Here is a 25,000-nt window from a genome sequence, read left to right on the forward strand (position 1 = left end):
TCATCCTAAAAGACATTTTTATCATATTTTCGACCATGCTGAACAAAATGGCTATCTCAAAATTTTGATCGGGTGACTTTGGGAAAAAAATGAGCGTGGGAGGGGGCCTAGTTGCCCTGCAATCTTTTTGGTCACTTAAAAAGGACACTAGAACTTTTAATTTTCTTTCGAATGAGCCCTCCCACGATATTCTAGGACAACTGGGTCGATACGATCACCCCTGGGAAAAACAAACAAACAAACAAACAAACAAACAAATAAACACGCATCCGTGATCTTTCTTCTGGCAAAAAAATGCAAAATTCCACATTTTTATAGATAGGTGCTAGAAACCTCAACAGTAGAGTTCTGTGATACGATTAACATGATGGTGCTATTTTCATTGATGTTTTATCGCTTTTAATGGCTCATTTCCACTTTTTACTAAAATCAGACAATTTTTATCATTAGATTAACTATTTATGGTTATAAATAAACTTGATGAAAATTATATATTTGAAATCAGCATTGAAATCTAATTCTTTTAATATATCTATTGGTATCAAAAACCCGTTTTCTAGAGTTTCGGTTACCATCGAGCCGGTTCGCTCCTTACTTACAGTTCGTTACCACGAACTGTTTGAAAAACTTGTTTTGTGGAAAATTTTTTTTTTTAATTTATCTTACATAAAAGGTCAAGGCGAAAAATCCACTGTCGTGTGAACTGTATATACTCACACAATCTTAGGGTAGCAACAGACCAACATTTGACATTAAAGACTTCCCGATAGTATTCAAAAAGTTTACCCAATCCTAGGGTAATTTTCTTCTCAAGCTGATTTACCAAAGTGAATAGCAATATTCCTCCTGTGCCAAGTCGGAGTTTGCTTTAGGTTTTGAAAAAATATACAACACATCAAAATCAACACATTTAAAAGTTTGGAGATTCTTTCTTTTCTAAACTCACCCTGATGAGAACCTGATAAAAACTGCTTACAAGGATTTTCCCCTAAGATTGGTTAATCAGAAATAACCTACACGATGCTTGATTGCTCGCCTTTTGCTTTAAGTTCAACCAAAAGTGCCAACTGATGAATAAATAGGGTTATTTTTGGTAGGCCTACTGTCTATACAATTTAACGGCTTTTAATCAGTTTTTTAGTCGAAAAATTTCTCATTAAAACTTGATAACTAGAGCTAATTCGTTAAAAGTTACCGAGTTTCCAAAAATGGTTAATTTCTCAGGAAGTTTTTGGGTAGGAGGAGCCCTTGGACCTTCTTAGGGGACTTTTTACCCAGCAGTAGGCCTACTTGTTCATGCGATAAAGTCCATCTTACTCAGGTCTATCTGGCTCTGAATAGACAAAGAATAAGATTTCAGAAATACCCATATTAGAATCCTACATTTAGTTTGGACCCAGCCAGATCCTAGGGGCTCCAGCATCCCAATGGATTCTATGTTACTCTGCCTATAAAAATTAGGCGTTTTTATCGAATCAAGATGGTGTAATAATTGAAAATTTATTCTGGCTTAGGATACCAGCAGGCTCGAAGGCCTATAATTGAGTCTATCCACGTGCATGAAACTCATCAGTTTGGGCAAAGATTGCATCGTCCTGAATTTATCTTTATAATCAAAATAACCTTAAGATCAAAAATTCCCTGACACACAAGCCGCTTTGGACCCCCCCCCCCAACCTACCCTAAACGATTTAAATTTGAACATAAAAGGTTTTTGAAATTGAGTTCATTCAATTATTAAAAGCTTACCAGGCATTAAAGGCAAGGTCTCCAGTAACTCAAAGACCCAGATCACTTATTTCACTTAGAAAAATCTTGAGTTTATGGAATCAGGTATCCCCACAATTAAAACCCATCAGAAAACGTAAAATTATTAAGATTCGCCGTAAAAACATAATTTTTATACATTTCGTCTTTTTATGCCCACTCTCCTGAAAAGAATCTAACGGGTGTGCTGTAGACATAGTGCTTTTTACAAACCAAAATAATCCCATGAAAGAAAATCTACTCTCTTAGGCACTTTAACAACAAACCAAAATTTTACGTATTTGTCATGCAGATTGTATACCTTTACAGAAACAAAACAATCCCAGTAAAGAAAATCTACCCTCTATCGGGCGCGTTAATGTCCAGCATTTTCACAGAATCCCAGCAAGACTTTGACCTTATATAGTAGATGATGTAGAGCATTAACTTTAAGCTCGTAAGAAAATTCTAGGAGTGAAAAATGCAAAAAAAAAGAAAAACAATAAATATTGATGTGAGAATAAACAGTGAAACACAAGCAAAAGAAAGCAAAAAAGAGGTACTACCTAAAGTGCAACAACAAGCTTTTCTAACTTTGCCTTGATGATGATCTAACTGCAGGACAAGTGATTTTACAATTTTCTCCTTCTGAAGATTCAAATGTGTCCCAAAAACTTCAACAGCATTGTCAATAACACAACATCCCATGAGCTTCAGATCAGGAGATTTAGTTTGGATAGACCAATCAGCAACATCAATGATATCTTGCATGCAAGGCAAAAGCTGCTTCTGGTAGTCTTTGCTGTAAACTATAGTTTTAAGCTTCAGCAACGATTTATTAACTGCTTCAATTAGAGATTCTACGACAGTTTCAGATTCTTCATTGATTAACCTATGCCTAATACATGTAAACAGTTTCATAAGTGTTGGGATGTCTTCTTCTGTAATTAAATCTAAAGGTTTTTGTAACATTTCTAAAGCTATTTCTCTGCATGATTCAGATGGATCTTTTGTCGCTATTTCTAGCAGTACCAGGAAACTTTCCTTCTCCACTTTGTCAAGAGGGGTCAATGTTTCTTTAGCCTTAAGAAGCTTCGAACGCCTTTGAAACTTGTTATCTGTTGACTTCACATCCTGAAGCACTTTCACAATTTCACTCAGTTCTTTCATCTAAAAAAAAATGAATTTAAGGTTTTTTTTTCCTCATTAGTTAAGCCTAAAGTCGGCCATAGTACTTCAAAAGCCAATATGTAAAAATTTCGATCAAATTTTTGCAATTTCCACCAATATGCAACTTCCGATCAAATTCAAAATTGTCTTCTACATTTTCGATCCCAGCAGGTCTATTGATTGGTTCATTCCTTTTACATGGATTTTACGGGGTTCTAAAGAGATTTTTTTTAAGAATAGAATATCCCAAATATTGAGTGCATTAACATTTAGAAAATGGGTCCCATATCTCAAAGTCATTTTTGAGTTTAGCTGTTCAAGGCATCCAAAACGTATAGAGTACGTCTTGGACGCCAAAAGAATACATTAGCCACATAAACAGAGGCGTATTAATTTATAAAAGACACAAAGAGAACATATTTTGCAAACTCATAAAATTTTTTCTTCCGTACATCGACCAAAGGTAGCAGCATACAGCTAACAGCAGATGTCACACATCAAGAAAACACAACACAAAATAAAATGGATTAGAATAAAATGAGTCATAAGAACTTTACATAGCATTTTCAAGGAGTACAGAAGAAAGGATGATAGATACCATTTTGATGCCTTTTGGGGTGGAGGACAAAGTGAGCCCTTTACATGTTTTTGACTGACTGCTTTGTGGTTCTTGAAAATCCAGTAAAATTGTGTGATGACCATCAGAGTTTAGGCAATTTTTTCCAAAACGCATCTTAGCATTGTGGTGCCTTTAAGACAGTTTCCGAAGCCTCAATTTCTGCAGACTATCCTCATAGGATGGGTAATTTATCCCAAGCAATAATTAGCATGCCCACTTCTGAATATTTTCAAGTTTTTGGTTTGGATAGCAGTTAAAACTGGATGCCAAACAGGATAAGCATATTCGAATGATCAGACATACATACAGTATAGACTGTGCATAACGAAAATTTAGGTGTTTAGGTGTAATCCCATTTCAGGTTGCTTTAGGAAATTACTCCTAGGATTTTTGTTTCATCTGTAGTTGTAAGTCTGATGTCTTCTTCAGACAGAATTGTGGTTTTCTAGAAGCCAACACGTAGAATATGGCTCTTTGTTTCACTTACTGAAAGTAGACACCTCCATGATCATGTTTTAGCTGGTAAAATCTTGGTGAAATGGTGATTTCCTCTACTGGACTTGCTGAGATGTGGAATGATAGGCTTAGTAGGTCATCAGCAAACATGTAGTGACTTTGTATTTGCGCTAGAAGGGGCTGAAAACAATCAAAAAGATCAGAGGTACTAATTTTGTCCCTAGAGGAGCTCCACACTATATTTCTTGGAATTTGGATACTTCATTCTGGGTGAGTGAATCGCATTGGTTTTATTGTACAGGAAAATTGTGACTGCAACTACTTAAGGCTGGGGCAACTTAGAACTGTGACGACTGGCACCTGCAACCACCTGTGACAGTGAATACAACTACTTGCAACAGTGGCTAATTATGGTAGCAACTGTGACTACTTGTGACTGCAATTCCTTGTGATTTGCAACTGTAACTACTTGTAATTGTGCCTGTAACTACTTGTGACTGCAACAAATTACTTTCAACTGTGATTGCAAGAGGAACTTCTTGCAAATGTGACTGCAACTAGTGCTACCAGAGGAATCACTTGCCAAAATGTTTGAGAGAGGGGGGGGGGGCAATAGCTTTTACAAACTGGCTGGTGATTTTTATTCACTGATTTAGTCATTAATGCTATTAAAATTACTTTTTTTGTGGGTTTTACTGACTGGGACTAATCTTCTTTCCTTATTTTTACACCATATATTTCAATCAGCCCATTTACCTCATAAAAAAATTGAGCCAGTAAAATAGTGATGCGACACACCACTATTCTATCAACTGATTTTTTTTACCAACTGGCTGAAAACACCAGAGGGAGGGGGTGTCAGCCCAACCTACCCATACATTGTACCTGACTACTACTACTACAGTGACTACAAATTCAAATGCTACTACTAATACAACTATTAAACAAAATCAAAAGAGATTGAGTACAACCAGATAGTCAAGATGGCATAGATGCAATATCTCAGTAGCCAAATAGGGTACTTAGTTAAAACTTCCAGGGAAAAATGTGGGGAATGTACAACCAGGTATGGAAAAAATTCCAAAGCTGCCATTAGCAGAATTTGGCAAAAATCCAAAATCTGCCAACAAATTTCATTAGGCCATGAAAACTGTCAAGTAATATTGCTGCTATGCTACCCCACTTTTTCCACAGCAGTGTAAAACTAAATCAAAAGACAATATCTGAATCCAGACTGTCAAAAAAATGGGTGTGCAAAATCTCAGGAACAGCTAAGGGTATTATGTTGTAACTTCTAGGGCATGTTGTTGGGCATATCAAACTAACAAAAAAAATGTGCATCCAAGGCTGTTAAAAGGGCTTATCTGCTATAACTAAGGAAGAGCTAAGTTTATTAAGTTAAAAATTCCAGGGCATATTAAACTAAATTAAACAAAATTATGTGCATCCATATTATTGAAAAGGGTGTATATGCAACATCTTAGGAATGGTTCAGGGTATTGAAACTTTCAGGGCATGTTGTAATGAATCAAAAGGTACATGCATCCAGATAGTCAAAAAGATGTATATGCAATACCTCAGTAAAAGCTAAGAGTATCAAGTTGTGACTGTCAGGGCATGTTGAGGGAGATGCTGAACTAAATCAACACACACAATGTGGATTAAAGATTGTCAAAAGAGCTTATCTGCACTATCTCAAAAATACCAAAAAGAAATAAGTTAAAACATCCAGGGCATGTTGAGGAGGATGATCAATTAGCTTTTTCCTACACTCAGGGTTGTGACATGATGGCAGTAAGAATGGTTTCAGCCCAAAAGACTATTCAGAATTTCAAATTTTCAATCAACTTATTTCAATATTATTCCACATGATAATTCATCCAAAGCTCTATAGAAAAGCTATTACTACAATTTCGCACAACATATAAATAGCAAGCCAAATCTTGATTTTTTAACAGAAAAACCAAAAAAACTTTACAAATATTCTTTCTATTAACCAATAAAAAACATATGCCAATCAAAAAGTAACCTTTGTGGGTTGGCAAACAATTTTATAGATTTATAATTTTTATCAAACATAGTAATTCTGTCATTGCAAAAAAGATTTCTTTTAAAATCTAATAGGTGGTTCATATATAATCAAATGAGCATAGGTTATATTAAATACAGTTTGTTAAAAAAAAAGAAGAAGAAAAAACATTCAAGTTTTCTTGAGCTTATCTTGTTTGGAGTATAACAACCCCTTAAACATACATAATACCATTAAATAAGGAAAAAAGGTGATCGGATAAATACCATATTTTTTAAGCATTAATTTAAAAAAAACTTTCCACAAAAGAAGTCTTTCTAAGAGTAGTAAAGGTCTCGCCACATCTCATCAAGTAGTCTTGTCTCATCATGGAGTTTGTGCGGAACAACTGTCATGGCCTTCTTTATAGCTCACTAGCTGTTCTATTGCTGCTGAAGCTTTGGACAACCAAGTTCCAGTTCCTTATGGAGTGCCTGAAGGCTCAATTCTTGGATTTTCACTATTCCTCATTTTTTCAATTACCTCTATTGGCTTTTTACTACCACAACACCAAACCTCTGCTGCGGATTATGTCAGAAATATGATTCCCAAATTGCACCAATAGCTGCATCTAATTAGCATGAAGAATTAATCACAATTGCTGATGACAGTATATAAGGTGCATCAACTACAGATGAAGAATCCTTATACTGAAGTTACAAACAATGACTGAGAAAATTTATCATTGGTTTAATAGCAATCTTTTAGCTATGAATTTAAAAGTCATACCTACTTGCTTTTTCCTGTATAGGTGAGAGTCGTCGTAGAGTAATGGAGCTTCCTACTTCTAGAGGTCCTACATGCTTCCCCCCTGACCAATATGTGCAATTCCTTGGACGTCTTTTGGATAAAAATCTAACATTCAAGCAGCATAAGTTGATGACAAGAGTCAAGGTTTCAAGAGGACTGGGGATCATAAGAAACCTTAAACAAATTTTTCCCTTTTCTATTTTTGTCTTTTATACATCTCTCTTATTTATCCATATCTATATTGCTTGGATGTCTACTTTTCTGTCTCTACTTTTGCCCATCTGTAAGCTACAGCTGAAAGCATCAAAAGTCAACCCAGTCCACCACTTATGCTCCTATCCAACTCTTAAAGCTAAAGGACATCTATACACTTTTGCTGTGTTCAATGGCATTCTTGTATTTCCATGGTGATCTCCCAGCATGTTTTTCTGTCATGTTTCAACAAGTGAGTGAAGTCAACCCATATGCAGTTCAAAATCAGGAGGATATACTGGTTCTGACCCCCCCCCCCCGTCAGTGCATTCAGACTTTGGTCTTGATGTTGCTGTAGGGCATGCCTGGCACTCTATTCCTGTTGGGGTTCAGTATTCCCATACCCTTGGTTCTTTTAAAAAACACCTAAAAAGTTTTTTGTTGGAGAAGAATAGTTGACTGTATAAATTTTTTCTAAATATTGTAATTTTAAATTGGATATCTAATGGAGTGTTTTTTTTTATGATTTAACGTTGGTTCTTGATGTTGCTGACCAAGTGAGATTTGTTGTTGTTAGGTAATATGGAGATCGATTGTCTTTGTGTGAGCAGTACTTTGTATTTATTTTTGTCTAGGTCTAGTTCAATAGCCTGCAAATCATTAGTGTGTGGTGTTAATTTTTTTTTTCTCAGTTAATAGGCCTCTGGGCCCATTGGAATTTTATGGATTGTAGATTTTTTTCATATCTATTGAATAAAAGACCTTGAACAAAACCTAAGACAAGGAGAAATGAACATTCAGGAGTATGTTCATTCATGCTTAGAAAAACAGGAGTACAGCTAACGATCCTTATGCCCTGTAAAGACCAGAACATTATTTGCACTTTACTGAAAACAACTTTTTATTTTAAGGCAAGAGCTTTTTATTTGTTATAACATGAACCAAATAAAGAAAGAAAATAATCATATTCCCCAAAGATTATCGAAATGAATTATGAAACACAGGTTGACAGCTTAATAGATATTGATGTTCATTCCTTGAAGTCTCAGCAATTTTGTATTTATCAACAAAAAGAGAAAACATACAGTATTTTGTTTTCAGCATTCTCATTTCATTTTACATCAAAGAGCTATTAGATTTTAAAACTAAGCGGATTTGAAAAGGCGGAATAGCTATGCTTGACAAATATTATGTATCTACAAAATTTTTTCCAACTCAGAAATAACACTGTTTCTAAAATGATTGTAAACATATATAGCAAATTAATGAAACACATCTTTCAAATGTGATACTTGTGTTTTGTATACAATCAAACGGTCCTGTGGTGATGCAGAAGGTTTACCTCAGATTGATAGTACACAACCAATAGCACAAACCTAGCTGTAGCAACACACTGCAAAAACACAAGGACTGAAGTAGTGAAGAAGCATTGTTAATCACATACATACACAAATGGATAAAATCAAATGAAACACATTACCAGGCATGATTTAGAAACATGGCTGATAATCAAAATAAAGATGTTTAATAGAAACTCACCGAACATTATAAAGTAATTCCACCACTTTCATTTCAGTTTTGCATATAGTCTAGGACTATATCTGGGAGCCTTAGTGGGGATGGATTGTCACAAACACAACTATAAATGTCACAAAGAACATAAAAATAAAAACTAAAAGGTGCTGCTCTTTTTGTTCTATAGTGTTTCCTTCAGAAGAGCCATAACTCTACAATATTACCCAGAATAATTGTACTTAAATAAGCTGGGGTAGTATACACGATACTATTACTGAAATTAGGATAAGGTGAACACACTAGTTAATGCCTTTTTATGGTTTTTCCAAATATAACAATTGTTTCACTCACAGATGCACCCTCCCTTCCCTTAAGGTTCCATATTTAGCCTTAAGATACAGGTTTGTACAAGACTAAACATATGACGTAGATAATTTCGGAGACTCCACTGCCTTTCCATGACGATAAAATAAAAGTTCAAAATAGGGACAAAATCCTTTTTAATAGACAGTGTATAGAAATTTGCTAAAATACAAGATATTTCGGTCACATATACAGTGACCGTCATCAGTAGTAAAACTAAACTAAAACAATTTAAAACAAAAGTTTATATACGAAATCAAATAAAACTACATATTGTTTAATTCTCTAATTTTCTTCAAAGCAAAGGCGGAAGCTAGCCTCTTTGACCTTCTTGGATTTGGTTTATTAGCATTCAATGATATAACATTAGGACAGAGGTCAACTACATTGGGTGAATTGAACTTTACTCTGTCAGATTTTAATAAATTATCATAGATAGAATTCAGCCCAAATTCACCTGTGTCCTGATTCAAAGCAATATTCTTGAATAAGATTTTCTTTATTTCAAGAGTTTCACAAAAATTTTGCTTTAAACCCCGATCCCTAGAAATCAAATAGACATTCTTGAACAAAATAAAATGGTCTGGAAAATTGAAAATATGTTCTGAAAGGGCTGAAGTAAGATCTTCAGACTTAGAATTTTGCTTTAAAGCCAAAGAAATATAATCTTTATGCTGTAATTATCTCATTTCCAAATTCTGGATAGTACGTCCCACATCTGAGCTTCCACAAGTACATGGGATCTGATAAACCCCACTTTGTTGCCCCAATGAAGTTAGATCCTTCCCAGAATTTAGAAAACTACCCAAAGTATTATTACTCTTTAAAGCTACATTTAGACCATTACTCTGTAAAAAATTTTAAGTTTGTCACTTAGTCTGGGGACATAGGGTAAGGAACAAAATACATCCTTCTCCCGAGTTGTCTCCAAGACTTCCTTAGAAATCTCAAGAAACCTTTTTCTTCTTTCTGAAAAAGTCTGGTTAATTAACCACTCTGGATACATGTTGCTTATTAATATTTTTCTTAGAATAGACAACTCCTCCTCAAAAAATTTTGGAGAGCAAATACTAAAGATCCGGTCAGTTAAACAAATGATCAAATCAATTTGATTTGGCGAGGGTGACCGGAACTATAAGACAAAAATCTATTGTTATTTGTTGGTTTTCTGTAAATTTTAAAATCCAGACTATTTTCATTTTTTAAAAGAAGAACATCAAGAAAAGGAAGTTTCCCATTCTCTTCCAATTCAACATTAAACTTTAAATCCACCCCCCCCCCCAAACTATTAATATATTCCAAAAATCCTTTTAATTCCTCCTCTCCACACTGAAATTATGTCATCCATATACCTGCCCCCAAAATTATGTTTTCAAAAATATGAATCTAATGCAATTGTTTCAATATTCTCCACAAAAATATTAGCTAATAAAGGGACCCCCATATGTAAATCATTTACTTGTTCAAAAAATTCCCCTCTGAATTGAAAAAAAAAACAGGAGAACTTATTGTACAACCTTACCAAATACATAATTACAGAAACTTTCAAAAAAAAAAAACTTGAAAGAATTTTACAGAGTAATGGTCTAAGGGTATCTTTAAAGAGCAATAATACTTTGGGTAGTTTTCTAAATTCTGGGAAGGATCTAACTTCATTGCGGCAACAAAGTGAGGTTTACCAGATCCCATGTACTTGCAGAAGCTCTTATGTGGGACGTGCTAACCAGAATTTGGAAATGAGATTATTACAGCATAAAGATCTATTTCTTCGGCTTTAAAGCAAGATTCTAAGTCTGAAGATTTTACTTCAGCCCTTTCAGAACATATTTTCAATTTTCCAGACCATTTTATTTTGTTCAAAAATGTTTCTTTGATTTCTATAAGGGGGTTTAAAGTAAAATTTTTGTGAAACTCTTGAAATAAAGAAAATCTTATTCAAGAGTATTTCTTTGAATTGAGACACAGTTGAATTTGGGCTGAACTCTACCTATGATAATTTATTAAAATCTGACAGAGTAAAGTTCAATTCACCCAATGTAGTTGACCTCTGTCCAAATGTTATATTTGAAAGCGTTTGAATTTATTGCAAGTGTTTTGCCAGTAGGTAAATATTTGATATGTGACTCACTTTCAGTGCTGAATTATTTGATGTATGGTCATAGGCCAGCAAGAAAATCAGTGCTGCTTTTAGAAAAGATACTGCTAAAACTGATTACCGCCCAGTATGCGATTGTAGCAACATGGGTACCAGCACAAGTTGGAATTAGGGGAAATGAGCAGGTAGATAAGCTGGCAAAATGGGGTGCTAGGTATGGGGAGAGTTTAGTTTGTCAGTATTCAGTGAATTATTTGTATGTTATTATGATAAGTTGCTAAAGGAGAAGGAGGTTTTTGGTCAAAGGTCTCAGAACCAGATCCTTGATTTGTATGATTATGGTACCCTCCCCCCTCCTGATTTATGTCACCCAGTCAGACACCTGGCTATAAGTATATTCAGGCTCAGAACAGGCCATGCTCCGATTAGGAGTGTATTATTTAAATGGAAGCCAGTAGACTCTCCATTATGTGAGGTCTGCAATGTAGAAGAGGATGTTAGGCATATTTTAATGTATTGTAAAAAGTATGAGACACAGAGATTACCACTGAAAAAAGCTTGCTTAAAGTATTTTGGTGCATTCACGCTTAGAAGTATCCTGGACCATGCACAGGCACCACCATGGGCTAGGAAAAACTGTGGAAGTATTAGGCCGTTTTATTGTAGATACTAAGCTACACTTAGTGCTGTAATTTGTATTAATAATTGTATATATTAATATTATTGCACAATATTTTAATATTGTACAAGTAAATTAGTGATATGTAGGCTATATGTATGAGTATGTGTATATATTGCAAGCCAAGCTCATCAGTTTAAATTGCCATATCAGCCAGTTGTGTTTGAATTGTAAATATGGAGGCACAAATGTGACACCATTGGACAGAGTTGAATACAGCTTGACATTGATTTAATTGTTTTTGCCTTGAGATTCTTTAAAACCCCTCCCTAACCACAGCGACAAAAACCAGATGGCTTTTTAAACTAATTTACCTTCGGTCATGACAGAACAACAGCTGGACAGCTGAATTTTAACATGGAATACCTTTCATCCCTAAAGTCTCCGATGAAATCGTGGAGACGCGTACAATGGGCAGCCTGCCCAGGAGTGCTTCAAACAAACAACAACAACCGGTCAAAGAGGCTAGCTTCCACCTTTGCTTTGAAGAGAATTAGAGAATTAAACAATGTGTAGTTGTATTTGATTTTGTATTTAAACTTTTATTTTAGATTGTTTTAGTTTATTTTTACTACTGATGACAGTCACTGTATAAGTGACCGAAATATCTGGTATTTTTGTGAATTTCAATAAATTGTCTATTAAAAAGGATTTTATCCCTATTTTGAACTTTTATTTTAAGACTAAAAAACATTTAAACACTCAATTTCTTAAATTATAATATGTAACATGTTTTCATTAATCATATTATCATGTTTTTCTTTCATTGTTATCCACATTCATAGATAATTTTTAAACAATAAGGTATGTTTAACAGTTTTGATGGGTCAAAAAACCTATTGACAAAGCAAACAAAGCATCATCAAATATTGTCCAAAATGGTAGTCCTAAAAGTTTATTAGTTGTCAATTTTACTGAATTTAATTCTTTTTAATCAATTTCTGTTGAATATACTTACCTTAAATTGCCCTTGCTAGTGATCCTAGATTTTGTTTCTAGATTTTGTCAATGTATGTATATAAAAAAAGAGTTGTGCTAGGATGCTGATGCTGCTTGTAATTAGACGTTTTGTGGTGATGTCTACTCTAAACTACAGAAGAATAATCCCCTTGATCATACATATCTGTGGTCACCATTAACAAGTTGACTTAAATTGCATCTATCCTAGCACACTCTTAGCTGGAAGGCATGTCACTGGGCTGTAAACACAGTCACAACCCTGTTCCGTTATATTTTTGTGTAAAGTGTTTTAACTGCCATCTCAACAACAGAATCAAACAAATCCAACATTGGACCTCATTTTGCTCTGAAGTGCAAATTAAGGTAATTAAGGTTGCTTTTTTGCCATTAAATCTATTTAAAGAAAAGAGTGACACACAAGGAAAAACACGGAAAATTTTCAACTTGGGCTATACATTTGCACAATCAGGAGGTGGGTTACAGTAAAATGAAGTGTTTTTAGAGATGATATTGGGTAAAGTGACCAATGATTCAACAGTTTTTGTAAAAAAAAAAAAACTTTTTCTACTCTGGAAGGCCTAACTTAGAGACTTTTGGTTTGAAAAGGGTTTCAGTATGTAGGAAAAAATCTAGGAATCTTACTGTTTGATTAGAAATTTGAAGTTTTATCAGAAAAGGATACAAACTCCGATTTTCTTAAATTGGACTGTTTTCATGTACAAATTCAACAGAACAAAAAAAGTTACCTGTTTTTGATGTTAGTTGGAACCCAATTCAACACGTGTCGAAATACTTGGGGAATGCTTATGGACAGATACTTGTGCATTCAACATGCCTATTCTTTTTACTTCATGTCTTAGTTTCTCTTTAACTTTGTTTAATGTGTAAATGTATAAAACACCATTCAGATAATAAAGGAAAAAAACTGAAAAAATTGTCCCAGGTATATGAACAAAATTGGATAATCATAAGGAGTGTAATCATGTGACCTAGGTTATATACCTTGTTTCTTTTTTTTCACATTTTTGGATATATGCCACAAGAATAGTATCTCCAAATGTTATCTGGAATGGCCCAGTTCCTCTCAACTTTAATAGTCCAGCAAAGAGTTCTTTGTTGTTCATAGTGAAAATGTTGTCAACATTTGGCCATTTCAAAGTTAATCTGCACCTTTAATCCACCTTAAAAATTTTAGTTTTGACTATCTTTAGCCTGGAAAGCCCAGGATCCTTGAAATATGCATGTCTCACATGTTTCATAAGCATTTTGGGCGGGATAGGGTCTAAAAAAAAACAGAGTGGATTTCAAGAATTTCAAGGAGGTTATTATTAATATAATTGACTAAGTGGAATTTATGGTCATATCTAAATTCTTAGCCTTATCCTAAACATGGGTAGGATTTTGATGGGGCCGCTTTTGATATTTTGGCACTAATTAAGAATTTGGTAAACATGCAAGAAAGACGGCATCAAAATCTCAAAGATGCTTTATGAAACACAAGTTTTTTCTGCTTTGTGAGGTGATGCTCACTCCAGGACAAAGATTTAAACTTTAGTTTTTTTGGGAATGAAGTGGCAAAAAAAGGTGCCTATGTTAGGTTACATATTTAATATATACAATGCTTTAACCCCACGCCCTAATGTGCAAATATATAGCCCAAATTTGTTCACAAACTATTATATTTTCATCCTATTTTGTTTTATTTCATTAGCATTAACCAAACTTCACTTCTCATGTGTTTACCAGATTCTTAATAAGTACCAAGGTTGTACCCAGAGGGGGGGAGTGTTGAACCCCCCCCCTAAATGTTTGTCTGACTTGTAAAAACGTAACAAAACATATATAAACAAATTTTGTATGCGTTTTTTTGTGTAAACCCCGCCCCCCCCCCCCAAAAAAAAAAAATCATGGGTTCAGCCTTGATAAGTACTGATATTTCTATGATATACTTTGAGGATCAGCAGGTAATCTACGCATTAACACCTTTGAGGGAATCTCTTACCAATTTCATTAATCAATACTAGATATAAGAGTGGTCCTAACAAGGTTCCTTAAGGAATTCTACACCAAGTAGGGAGGGGATTAGAGAGAATACTTTTGTATTTTACAACTTGGGATCTATTTGAAAGAAAACATATACAAAACTTACTAAGATAGGTTCTAGTTCAAATTTATTCAGTGATAAATGAATTAGGATGTTGATATCAACCAAGTCAAATGCTTAAAAATATGAACAAAGTATCTAGGCAAGTGGCAGTTCCTTGGATAATGGAAAAATCTAGCTTCTAGCATCAAATCAGTAAAACTACAATTTAATAAAAACCTTTTTTAGAAGCTACATGATGACAGTGGTCAAATATGGTTCTGAAAAGTGGATGAAGATTTGCTAGATGTTTTCCAGAGAAATTGCTTAGGGATTGTTCTGGGTACCCAGCTGACTGACCATATTTCAAACAATAGGCTGTATGAAAAAATGTGGTTCAATACCCCTCTCCAGGGCTATAATGAAAGAAAGGCTGAGGTGGCTAGGGCACATTGTGCAGATGCAGGATGACAGATTGTTCTTTTCAGCCAACTGTCTAGGGCTAAATGGAAAGCAGGTCACCCTTGTCTGGGGTGGGAGGACGTCATAAGGAAAGATTTAAAGGAAATGGGAACTTTGTGAGAGGGTGTAAAAAGGGAGGTTTTGAATAGATTGGGATGGAGTAGGAGCATGCATGGCTGTGTTGGCCTCAGGCGGCTTGGTGCTGCAGTGAGTAGTTAGTAGTAGTCGGGTAAAGGTGCCAATGATTTGACAGTTCAATTTTGGAACCCCTGTTGAAATTTCCCTTCAAAACAGAATAACTCTGCTTAGCCATGACTTGGAGTGCCATCTCTTGAAGCCGTTTTTGTTTTTCAATGATAGGAAATGTTGACATAATATCCAATACACCCAGATAAGAAAAGAATATTTAATTCAGTGAGTTTCCTTTTTTCAACAAAAAAGGAGCTCCTGACCATTTTTCATGTATGTAATGTTCAAACTGCTGTTACTTGGTTGTTTATTGCAAAAAAAAATTTGGGATTAGCACCAATGCAATAAGATACATCTTATTTTATCTGAATTCTAGTCACATCAGCTTTTTCTTTATAAAATTAAATTAGATTGGCAACAAGTTTTACATTGTCAAAACTAGGTTCCAAGTGTCTAAAACTCTTGTTTAATGTAGTGGAATACCAGGTGCACTAAAAATGTTCCTTCAGTCAAATTCAAACGTAGATAATAGCTTCTATGAATTGATTTTTTCTTTTGCAAAAATCTTGTAGTAACCTTGTTGAAGTTTTTGACAGACAGCAACAGGCCCTGTCAAAAATATAGGTGACTCTGTCAAAATTTCACTGAAAATGTAAAACAAATGAGAAATAATTGGTGTCGAAATCCCAGGGTTCACTGACGAAAATACAGCTGTCGAATTTATGGGTGCCCGCTACTTCAAAAAATTGCAGAGGTTCACATGGAAGTAATTTTTCCCTTTCTTTAGCACTTATCTATGAAACTAAAAAAAAGATTAAATTGGGAAAATCTTATTTTCTGGGGAGGGGGGTGGGAGGTAAATGCCTAGAACCTAGAAATATCAAAAGCAACCCCACCCCAAAAACATCCTAAGCTATGTTTTGGATGAAACTAAGAATCTGCATATTATAATAAAATCCAATAAATCAAATATAATGACAATAAACTTCTTGAAATCCACCCCCATTTTACTAGACCCTATCTGTTCCAAAATACTAGTGAAACAATTTGGTTATACTAAATACTATTTGTATTTAGTAATGTGCATTAAAATTTGTTAAACCAATTTTGTTATACCAAATACTACATACTTGAAACAATTTTGTTAGTTTTATTACTTCTACTTTTTGCATAGTGTTTCATACTTATATACATTAAACGAACACGAAGAAAAACAAAGAAACAAGAATATACGTGTTGAATACACCAGGTTCCACCCACAGGTATTCCCCAAGTATTTCAACATATGTTGAATACACCAGGTTCCGCCCCCAAATATTCCCCAAGTATTTCGACATATGTCGAATTTGTAGATGAAAATGCTCTAATTTTGGAAAATTGGAGTTGTGTACCCTTTTCAGATAAAACTTCAAACTTTGCATCAAACAGTTAGGTTTCTAGATGTTTTTCCTACATGCTGAAACCCTTTTCAAACCCAGTCTTTAAATTGAGACTTCTGGAGTAGAAAACTGGCTTTTTACAAAAACTGTCAAATCATCAGTACCTTTAGCCTATTAGTAGAAATATTATTAGAAATAATAATCATCAAAATCTCTTGTTGTTGAGAAAGTACCCATAAATTCAACAACTGTTTTTTCAGAGCACCCTAGGATATTGACACTAATTGTTTCTCATATGTTTTACATGTTCAGTGAAGTTTCAACAGTCACCTATATTTCAACAGGGCCTGTTGCTTCTGTAGAAAATTTCAACAAGGATACTACAAGATATTCTCTAAAGAAATGAATCTCATGATAGAAGCCAATATCTACATTTGAATTTAGCTGAACAAAAATTTTTAGTCAGCCTTGTATTCCACTACATCAGATAAGAAACTTCAACACTTGGAACATTGTTTCATCAATACAATATTAGCTGCCATTTTAATTTGATCTTATCAAGAAAAAGCCAATGTGGCTACATTTTAGAGAAGATCAGATGTATTCTGATGCATTGGCACCGATCCCAACTTTTTTTGCTAAAAATAACCAAGCAATGACAATTTGAATATTACATAACTAAAAAATTGTTGGGAGCTCATTTTCTGTTGAAAACAGGAAACTGATATATTTGAATATTCTTTTCTTATCTCAGTGCATTGGATATAGTGTCCGTGTTTTGCCTTGTCAAAATATAATGATGGCTTTAAGAGATGGTGTTAGACTGCAATCAGTCACTCATAGCTAGTCTAGTTCCAACCTATCAGCTGACCTTAACTAGTCTATCTAAAGCTATGTAGGGTAAAAAATCAGTATCTAATTGAGCAAAATTATGTAAAACTAAAATCATCACACCTTGTTACCAAAGAGGAATTGAGAAGAATTGTATATATCAATGAATAGCTAAAAATTTAAGCTATACATCAATATGCTTATTATTGAAATTATTTTAGATCAAATGCTTAAAATTATTAATTTATTGACTTACATACAAGGACCTCTTTATGGAAATACCAATTATCCTATTTTGATGTACATATCCTTTCAGTGTTTCAGTTTTACTTACATATTAACAGAAAGCTGATTTTCTTCTGATTCTGAAGATGTAATTTTTATTGTTTGATATTTATTTTATAAATCACAAATATTAAATACAATTTTTATGTTTCAATTGCTTGTCAAAACAGAGATCATATTTTTAATTTATGCTGGTCAATTATTGGTGAACATTTCACCAAGAAGGCAAGACTCTTGTTCCTACCCTCACATTGCATCATGCTGTAGTAAAATAGGTTCGGGGTGGTCCAAAAAACTGTCTCTATTTTTCTGGAATGCCAAGGAAAAGTGGTCTTTTACCCTGGATCATATCCTAGACTACAGTGGTAATTCTAGCTATGCCTTGGCAGGGGGGGGGGGGGCAGCTGCACCCCAGTTTTTTGGGATACCACCAGATGGCTAATTTGACAGTGTATATAGGCCTATAGGCTATACAAATCTTTAAATTAGCCAACCAACCAACCAGTATTTTAAGCCTAGGAGTCCAGCTGGACATAAGGAAACATATTAAGAAGACAATTCTTACCCCATAATATGCAAAATAATCCTAGTTAACACATTTTGAAGGGGGATAGCCTTTATCTTCACTTCTTTCCTTGTTTTTGATAGCCAACCATTTTATCTAGCCTAAACATTTATTTAGGCTAAATTAGACACTGTTTAGGTGCTGAAACTAGAATTAGGCTAATCTAGGTCAATATCTATGAAATCATATTATTGAGTTAGGACAAAAGTGAATAGGGCCTACATCATTTGATGCCTTTTCTTATGCTGATTACGAATATAGCCTAATAAGCATTTCTATTGGAAATGAGTTTCAGACCCCCCCCTCCCTATATCGGCCAATTCCGGGTTTGGTTAGGTATAGCCTATATAGGGGGGGGGGGGGCTGAAATTAATTTCCGATAGAAATACTTATTATATTCGTAATAAGCATCAAAAAGGCATCGAATGGTGTATTCACTTTATTCCTAACTCAATAATATGATTTCGTAGATATTGACCCTAATCTATTCCCTAAAATGTCAAATTAACCCAAGCATTGAAAATTAACCAGAAGAGCAGATTAGCCTAAACTCTAATTTACAACATTTTCTAAAATGTATGAAGGCCTAGGGATACGTTCATGAGATAAATACCAAGTGAAACTATAAAACTATTGGAAACACTTTCAAAACACTTGTTGTTCAACATGAGAAACAAATTACATTCTTGACAACAAAAATCCTGACCGCAAATGTTTCGAATTTTCAAATTACAATTCTATCACAGAGTTGCCTCCCTGATCTGGAAGAATTTACTAAATCGGAGAGGAAAAATTTACTAGATCGCATCTGTTTTTACTGAATGCTTAAAAAAAATTTTTGCGCGTGCGGCTATGCCGCACGCGCACCATCAACCATCGATTTTTACTATAGGAGGATAATCGTTACGATTTTCACAATTTGTTTCCCCTTTTTCCTTCTTTTTTTCTCTTTTCCTCTTTTCTTTCGTTTTCATAGTATGATTGAAAATTCCGGAAACCTACAAGTTCAAAAATCCTTTTTTTTTATTATCTGGATGTACTACTGGATAGGCTTCATATTCCAGATGCGGTATTTGCAAGACGTCAAACAATAGTCTGGAATATTGGATTCTGGAAATTCTGCTGGTGAAGCCCGGCTTTAAATTTATCAATGTTCTTCAGATCATAGAATTCAGATATATTGAAAAAGTAAAAAACAATCAACGAAGACAAACAGCTACAACTCATCACGAAGCAATTCAGGTGATGAAGTGCTATGAATCTCAGGTGTGTTTGAAAGTGAGGGCTTTTGAAAATTGTCCCCTAGTTTCCGTTTTTAGGTTTGAAATCTAAACCCTTCAATTTTAGATTTTTAGGAGAAAATTTGCCAGTTTTAAAACACTAATTGGGCTGGTCTTTAAATTTGGAGTATGCTGCTTACAAAGATGTCTGGCAGATTTCAAAGCAATTATTTTATGATTTTTAATTAATTTATTAATTTTATGATTCTTTCTCGTTCGATTCCCTATTCTAGGGAATCAAAAACCAATTTGATTTATGTCGCTTCAAACCGGAAACGACGTAATCGCTCGTTTAGTTGTAAAATTATGTAAGTTAAAAAGTACACCTCAAATTGGATTAGGGTTGCCAAGAAAAAGAAAACTTATACAACATACAATAATTAGTTTAAAAAATACCATTTTGTCAATAGTCTTCAGGTCAGGTAAATCATACAAATTTAATAGTAAAAAGAAAAACATGTAGTCATAATTAAAAAAATAGCAATTAAAAGGCTTTACTCGTCCTCGTCCTAAACTTATTTTAAAGCATCGAATATAGTCGAATTCTGACTGAAGCGAACCAACTGTTTCCATTTCTTGGTAACCTGCGTCAAATTGCTGGGGATCACTCAGTCATGGACTTCACTTGACGACCTGAGGTCAAGTTGCATTGTTTTCATAAGGGCCGAAACAATCGAGATATTTAGCTTATTCCGGTTTTCGGTTTTTATGACGGACAAAATCGAGAACTGTCTCTCTGCTCCAGTACTCGAATGGGGCAAGCTGCAGAGAGTCAGAAAGTACTTTGGCAAGTATGGAAACAGTTCATTTCCAGCAGGGTCTTTAAAAAGGGACAAAGCTTTCCAAAATTTGCACGGATTTTCGAGGTCCAACTGTGAAACGTGACGGAGAATCGTTTTCCTCCGTTTAATTAACGCAAACTCAAGTTTGCATTAATTAAACTTGCTCTTAACGCAAGTTTATCGGATCAAACTATTTTGCGCCCCCCTCCCCCTAAAAAAATCCTGGATCCGCCCCTGTGCTGACTGAAACCATATGTCATCTCATTCAGAAGAGAAGAAGCACTCAAGTTCACGGCATTCACCTAACACAGTGGTCAGCAGCCATTTTAGTTCAGAGACTCAAATATAAACAATGGGACGATTATTTAATATCTGAAAACAATAAATGTTTATTAATGTATCAAACCTTTATCATAGCTTAAAACCTTGACTCAATTACGAGTGCCCCACCCGCAATTGCCCCTACCCACAAATATTCCAATTTACGTTGGTTCTACCCTAGGATGAAAGGATGATAAACTTTCTATCTACAAGTAAAATGAATCATTTTATGCAATTCTGAAAAAAAGATAACTATTACTGCTTTTATATACTATATATATATATATATATATATATATATATATATATATATATATATATATATATATATATATATATATATATATATATATATATATATATATATATATATATATATATATATATATATATATATATATATATATATATATATATATATATATATATATATATATATATATATATATATATATATATATATATATATATATATATATATATATATATATATATATATATATATAGTATATAAAAGCAGTAATAGTTATCTTTTTTTCAGAATTGCATAAAATGATTCATTTTACTTGTTGATAGAAAGTCTTTCTATCAACAAGTAAAATGAATCATTTTATGCAATTCTGAAAAAAAGATAACTATTACTGCTTTTATATATATATATATATATATATATATATATATATATATATATATATATATATATATATATATATATATATATATATATATATATATATATATATATATATATATATATATATATATATATATATATATATATATATATATATATATATATATATATATATATATATATATATATATATATATATATATATATATATATATATATATATATATATATATATATATATATATATATATATATATATGTATATAAAAGCAGTAATAGTTATCTTTTTTTCAGAATTGCATAAAATGATTCATTTTACTTGTAGATAGAAAGTTTATCATCCTTTCATCCTAGGGTAGAACCAACGTAAATTGGAATATTTGTGGGTAGGGGCAATTGCGGGTGGGGCACTCGTAATTGAGTCAAGGTTTTAAGCTATGATAAAGGTTTGATACATTAATAAACATTTATTGTTTTCAGATATTAAATAATCGTCCCATTGTTTATATTTGAGTCTCTGAACTAAAATGGCTGCTGACCACTGTGTTAGGTGAATGCCGTGGTGTAAAGCTAAATATGAAAGACAGTGGAGAGCAAAGTATGTCAAAGGTATTACGTTGAAGAAACTAAGACATAAAAGACAGGAAAGACATCTCAATATATTTGTTTGTGTGCACTATCCCAATTTGTATTGTTTATTTAACTCGGCTAAGTTTCCGCCACAACTGAGCTTTATGCAACAAAAATGTCCCCTCATCCATCCTCCAACTAAACCACCCCCCCACGATCAACCCTGCACACTCAGCAGCAAATTTACTCGCTCGACGTCACGTTGCACAAGCAAACCTCGACTTATCTCATTTCAACTCAGGAAAGGATAAAACAGACCCTGTACTGGGTAGTGGTGTCTACAGAATCCCGTGTTCTTGTGGAAAATTTTACATTGGTAGGACCCATCAACAACTAGGTGAACGTTTGCATGAGCACAAAATTTCAATAGATAAGTCCCTGAGATTAAAAAATAACAATGACAACTTTGATTCGGCACTGGCTTCGCATATTTTCGTAAATCCGACCCATCTAGTTCTGTTTGACGAGGCAACCTTAATATCAACTGAAAACAAAAGCCACCCAAAACAAAAACCACCCAAGGTGATTAGGTGAATCTCCTCAGTCTGAAAATTTTTATTGAGGAAAAAGGAGCCTGTTGAGAGAAATTAAAAGTAAGTAGAAAAGTAACATTATATATATATATATATATATATATATATATATATATATATATATATATATATATATATATATACCCACTGCGTGCTGGTAATACGGGACTTAGAGATCTAACCCGGCTGTAGCTGATCTTACCCGGCTGTAGACCTGTCTTCGTTAATACAATTTCTTGATTTTCTTCCAATGGCTTCAATGAAATTTTGCTGAGTTTTATTATACACATGTTGAAAAGGAGAATTAAGAAGAGAGTAAATTGTGTGCTAATTATTGCATTCCAATGGCATCAGTGAAATTCGGTGGCAATTTGACATCTGTAAAGCTAAATATGAAAGACAGTGGAGAGCAAAGTACGTCAAAGGTATTACGTTGAAGAAACTAGGATATAAAAGACAGGAAAGACATCTCAATATATTTGTTTGTGTGCACTATCCCAACTTGTATTGTTTTTTTTAACTCGGCTAAGTTTCCGCCACAACTGAGCTTTATGCAACAAAAATGTCCCCTCAGCCATCCTCCAACTAAACCCCCCCCCACGATCAACCCGGCACAACTCCGCAGCAAATGTTCTCACTCGGCGTCACGTCGCACAAGCAAAACTCGACTTAACTCAGCCCCAGGTATCTGAAATAACATTGAAATGTACGTTAAATAGCGCTTTTGTTATTCCATACTGAAAAAAATGCATGGCGTGGAATACTGTGTTAGGGCATAAAATTGTTTTATCATTGATTCCGTTTTTAATTTAATTGAATTCAAATGTTCTTAAGAATTCTAATTCAGATTTTTATTGGAATGAGTCTTCCGCACGAAATTTTTACCGGGTTGGAATTGTCTAGAGCAGTGGTTCTCAAATTTATTTAGTTACTGTAACCATTTTTATCCACAATACATTTTAGGTATCCCTTCTCATTTACCGGTACTAAGTAAACTATAGCTAAAATATAAATAAAATTGCCAGTCCTAGAGTTACAGGGTTGTTTTAATTTTAATTTTTTGTTGGTCGGCCGCAGACCCCCTAAGAAATTTTTCGGCAAGGAGGTGAGTTTAGGCATAATTTAAAAAATATGAAATTATGGCATTTTTCAAATTAAAATGCGATAAGAAATTTTTTCACCCTAAATCATCCGCCAAAATGGAGAGGGAGCTGTATTCCTCGGTATTATTTAAAAACAATCAAATATAAATAAATACAAATTCCACTGAAAGTAAGGAGTAACATAAAAACTTGAAAGGCATAGAAATTATTACAGATAATAGGGGTATGCCCCCTGCTCAAAGCCTCGCTCATTACGCTAAAGTTGGACTTCATTCCCAATGTTTTAAGAACGTCTCAAAAAACACAAGGGCCGTTTAATTAGAACAATAAAAAACTTGTTTAATGCTAAGAGACTCTTACTCTTTTGATTCGAATCTCCAATTCACAATGGAACTATAAGATTCAGGTAAGCTGCCTTTCTTAGATGTTTTGATTATAAAAACTAATCCTAGTCTTGCATTTTTTATATATAGAAAATTCAAGACTATTTTCTATATTATATGTTCCCGTAATCATATAAATTCTGAACTAAATTATGTCAAGGATATTCTTTTCTGCAATGGTTACCCAATCAAACTCATTGAAAATATAATAGATAAACGATTAAAAAAGATAAAAGAACAAAATAGGGAGTTTGTCCCCCTGATTCAGTTACATCGGCAATTGAGAAAAAACTTTCATCGTTTTACCATACATCCCGAAACTTGACGATAAACTCGGGAAAATTTTAAAAAACATAATCTCTCTGTTTCTTTCAAAACCGAACAAAATTTGAACACTTTTTTAACTCAGGTGAGGATAAAACAGACCTGGTAATGTGTAATTTTTTCTACAGAATCTTGTGCTCTTTGCGGAAGTTTCACATATGAAAGACCCTTAAACAACAAGGAGAGATTTTGAATGAGCAAACAAATTCGACGCATAAATCCCTAAAATTGAGCCATAAAAATGAAAGACTTGGTTCGGCATTGGCATCGTATATTTTCGAAAATCTGACCCATCTAGTTGTTTTTGACGAGGCAACTTTAATATCAACTGTTAATAGCGTACCACAAACTTTTAGAGGTAATTGAGATAAAAAAAAAATATATGAACCAAAATTTAGCAATAAATAGAGATACTGGAGATATTTCATTAAGCCCAATTTACGACACTTAGATCTTGAAGGACTCAATCAATATTTTCACCCGAAAAACTAAAAGAGACCTATTTGCATATCTAATGAAAACCGAAATTGTAGACCAGCTAAAACTATTGCAAGACGAAAGATCCTTGCCCAATCATCTTAGTAAATTCATTTTCATTGATTC

General features: G+C 33.7%; 1 protein-coding gene across 1 annotated transcript in view; it reads right to left on the reverse strand.

Annotated features, from left to right (window-relative positions):
* Positions 1 to 25,000, reverse strand: part of thoc6 (THO complex subunit 6) — a 140,638-nt gene that overhangs the window by 62,425 nt on the left and 53,213 nt on the right. Inside the window, exon 6 of the mRNA XM_089087012.1 lies at positions 2,313 to 2,916. Within this exon, the coding sequence (XP_088943138.1) occupies positions 2,313 to 2,916 (604 nt within the window). The remainder of the gene's footprint in view (positions 1 to 2,312; positions 2,917 to 25,000) is intronic.

Source organism: Artemia sp. Qi Xiang Cuo, chromosome 3, assembly GCF_049724085.1.
Source record: "Artemia sp. Qi Xiang Cuo chromosome 3, ASM4972408v1, whole genome shotgun sequence".
Lineage (NCBI taxonomy): Eukaryota > Metazoa > Arthropoda > Branchiopoda > Anostraca > Artemiidae > Artemia > Artemia sp. Qi Xiang Cuo.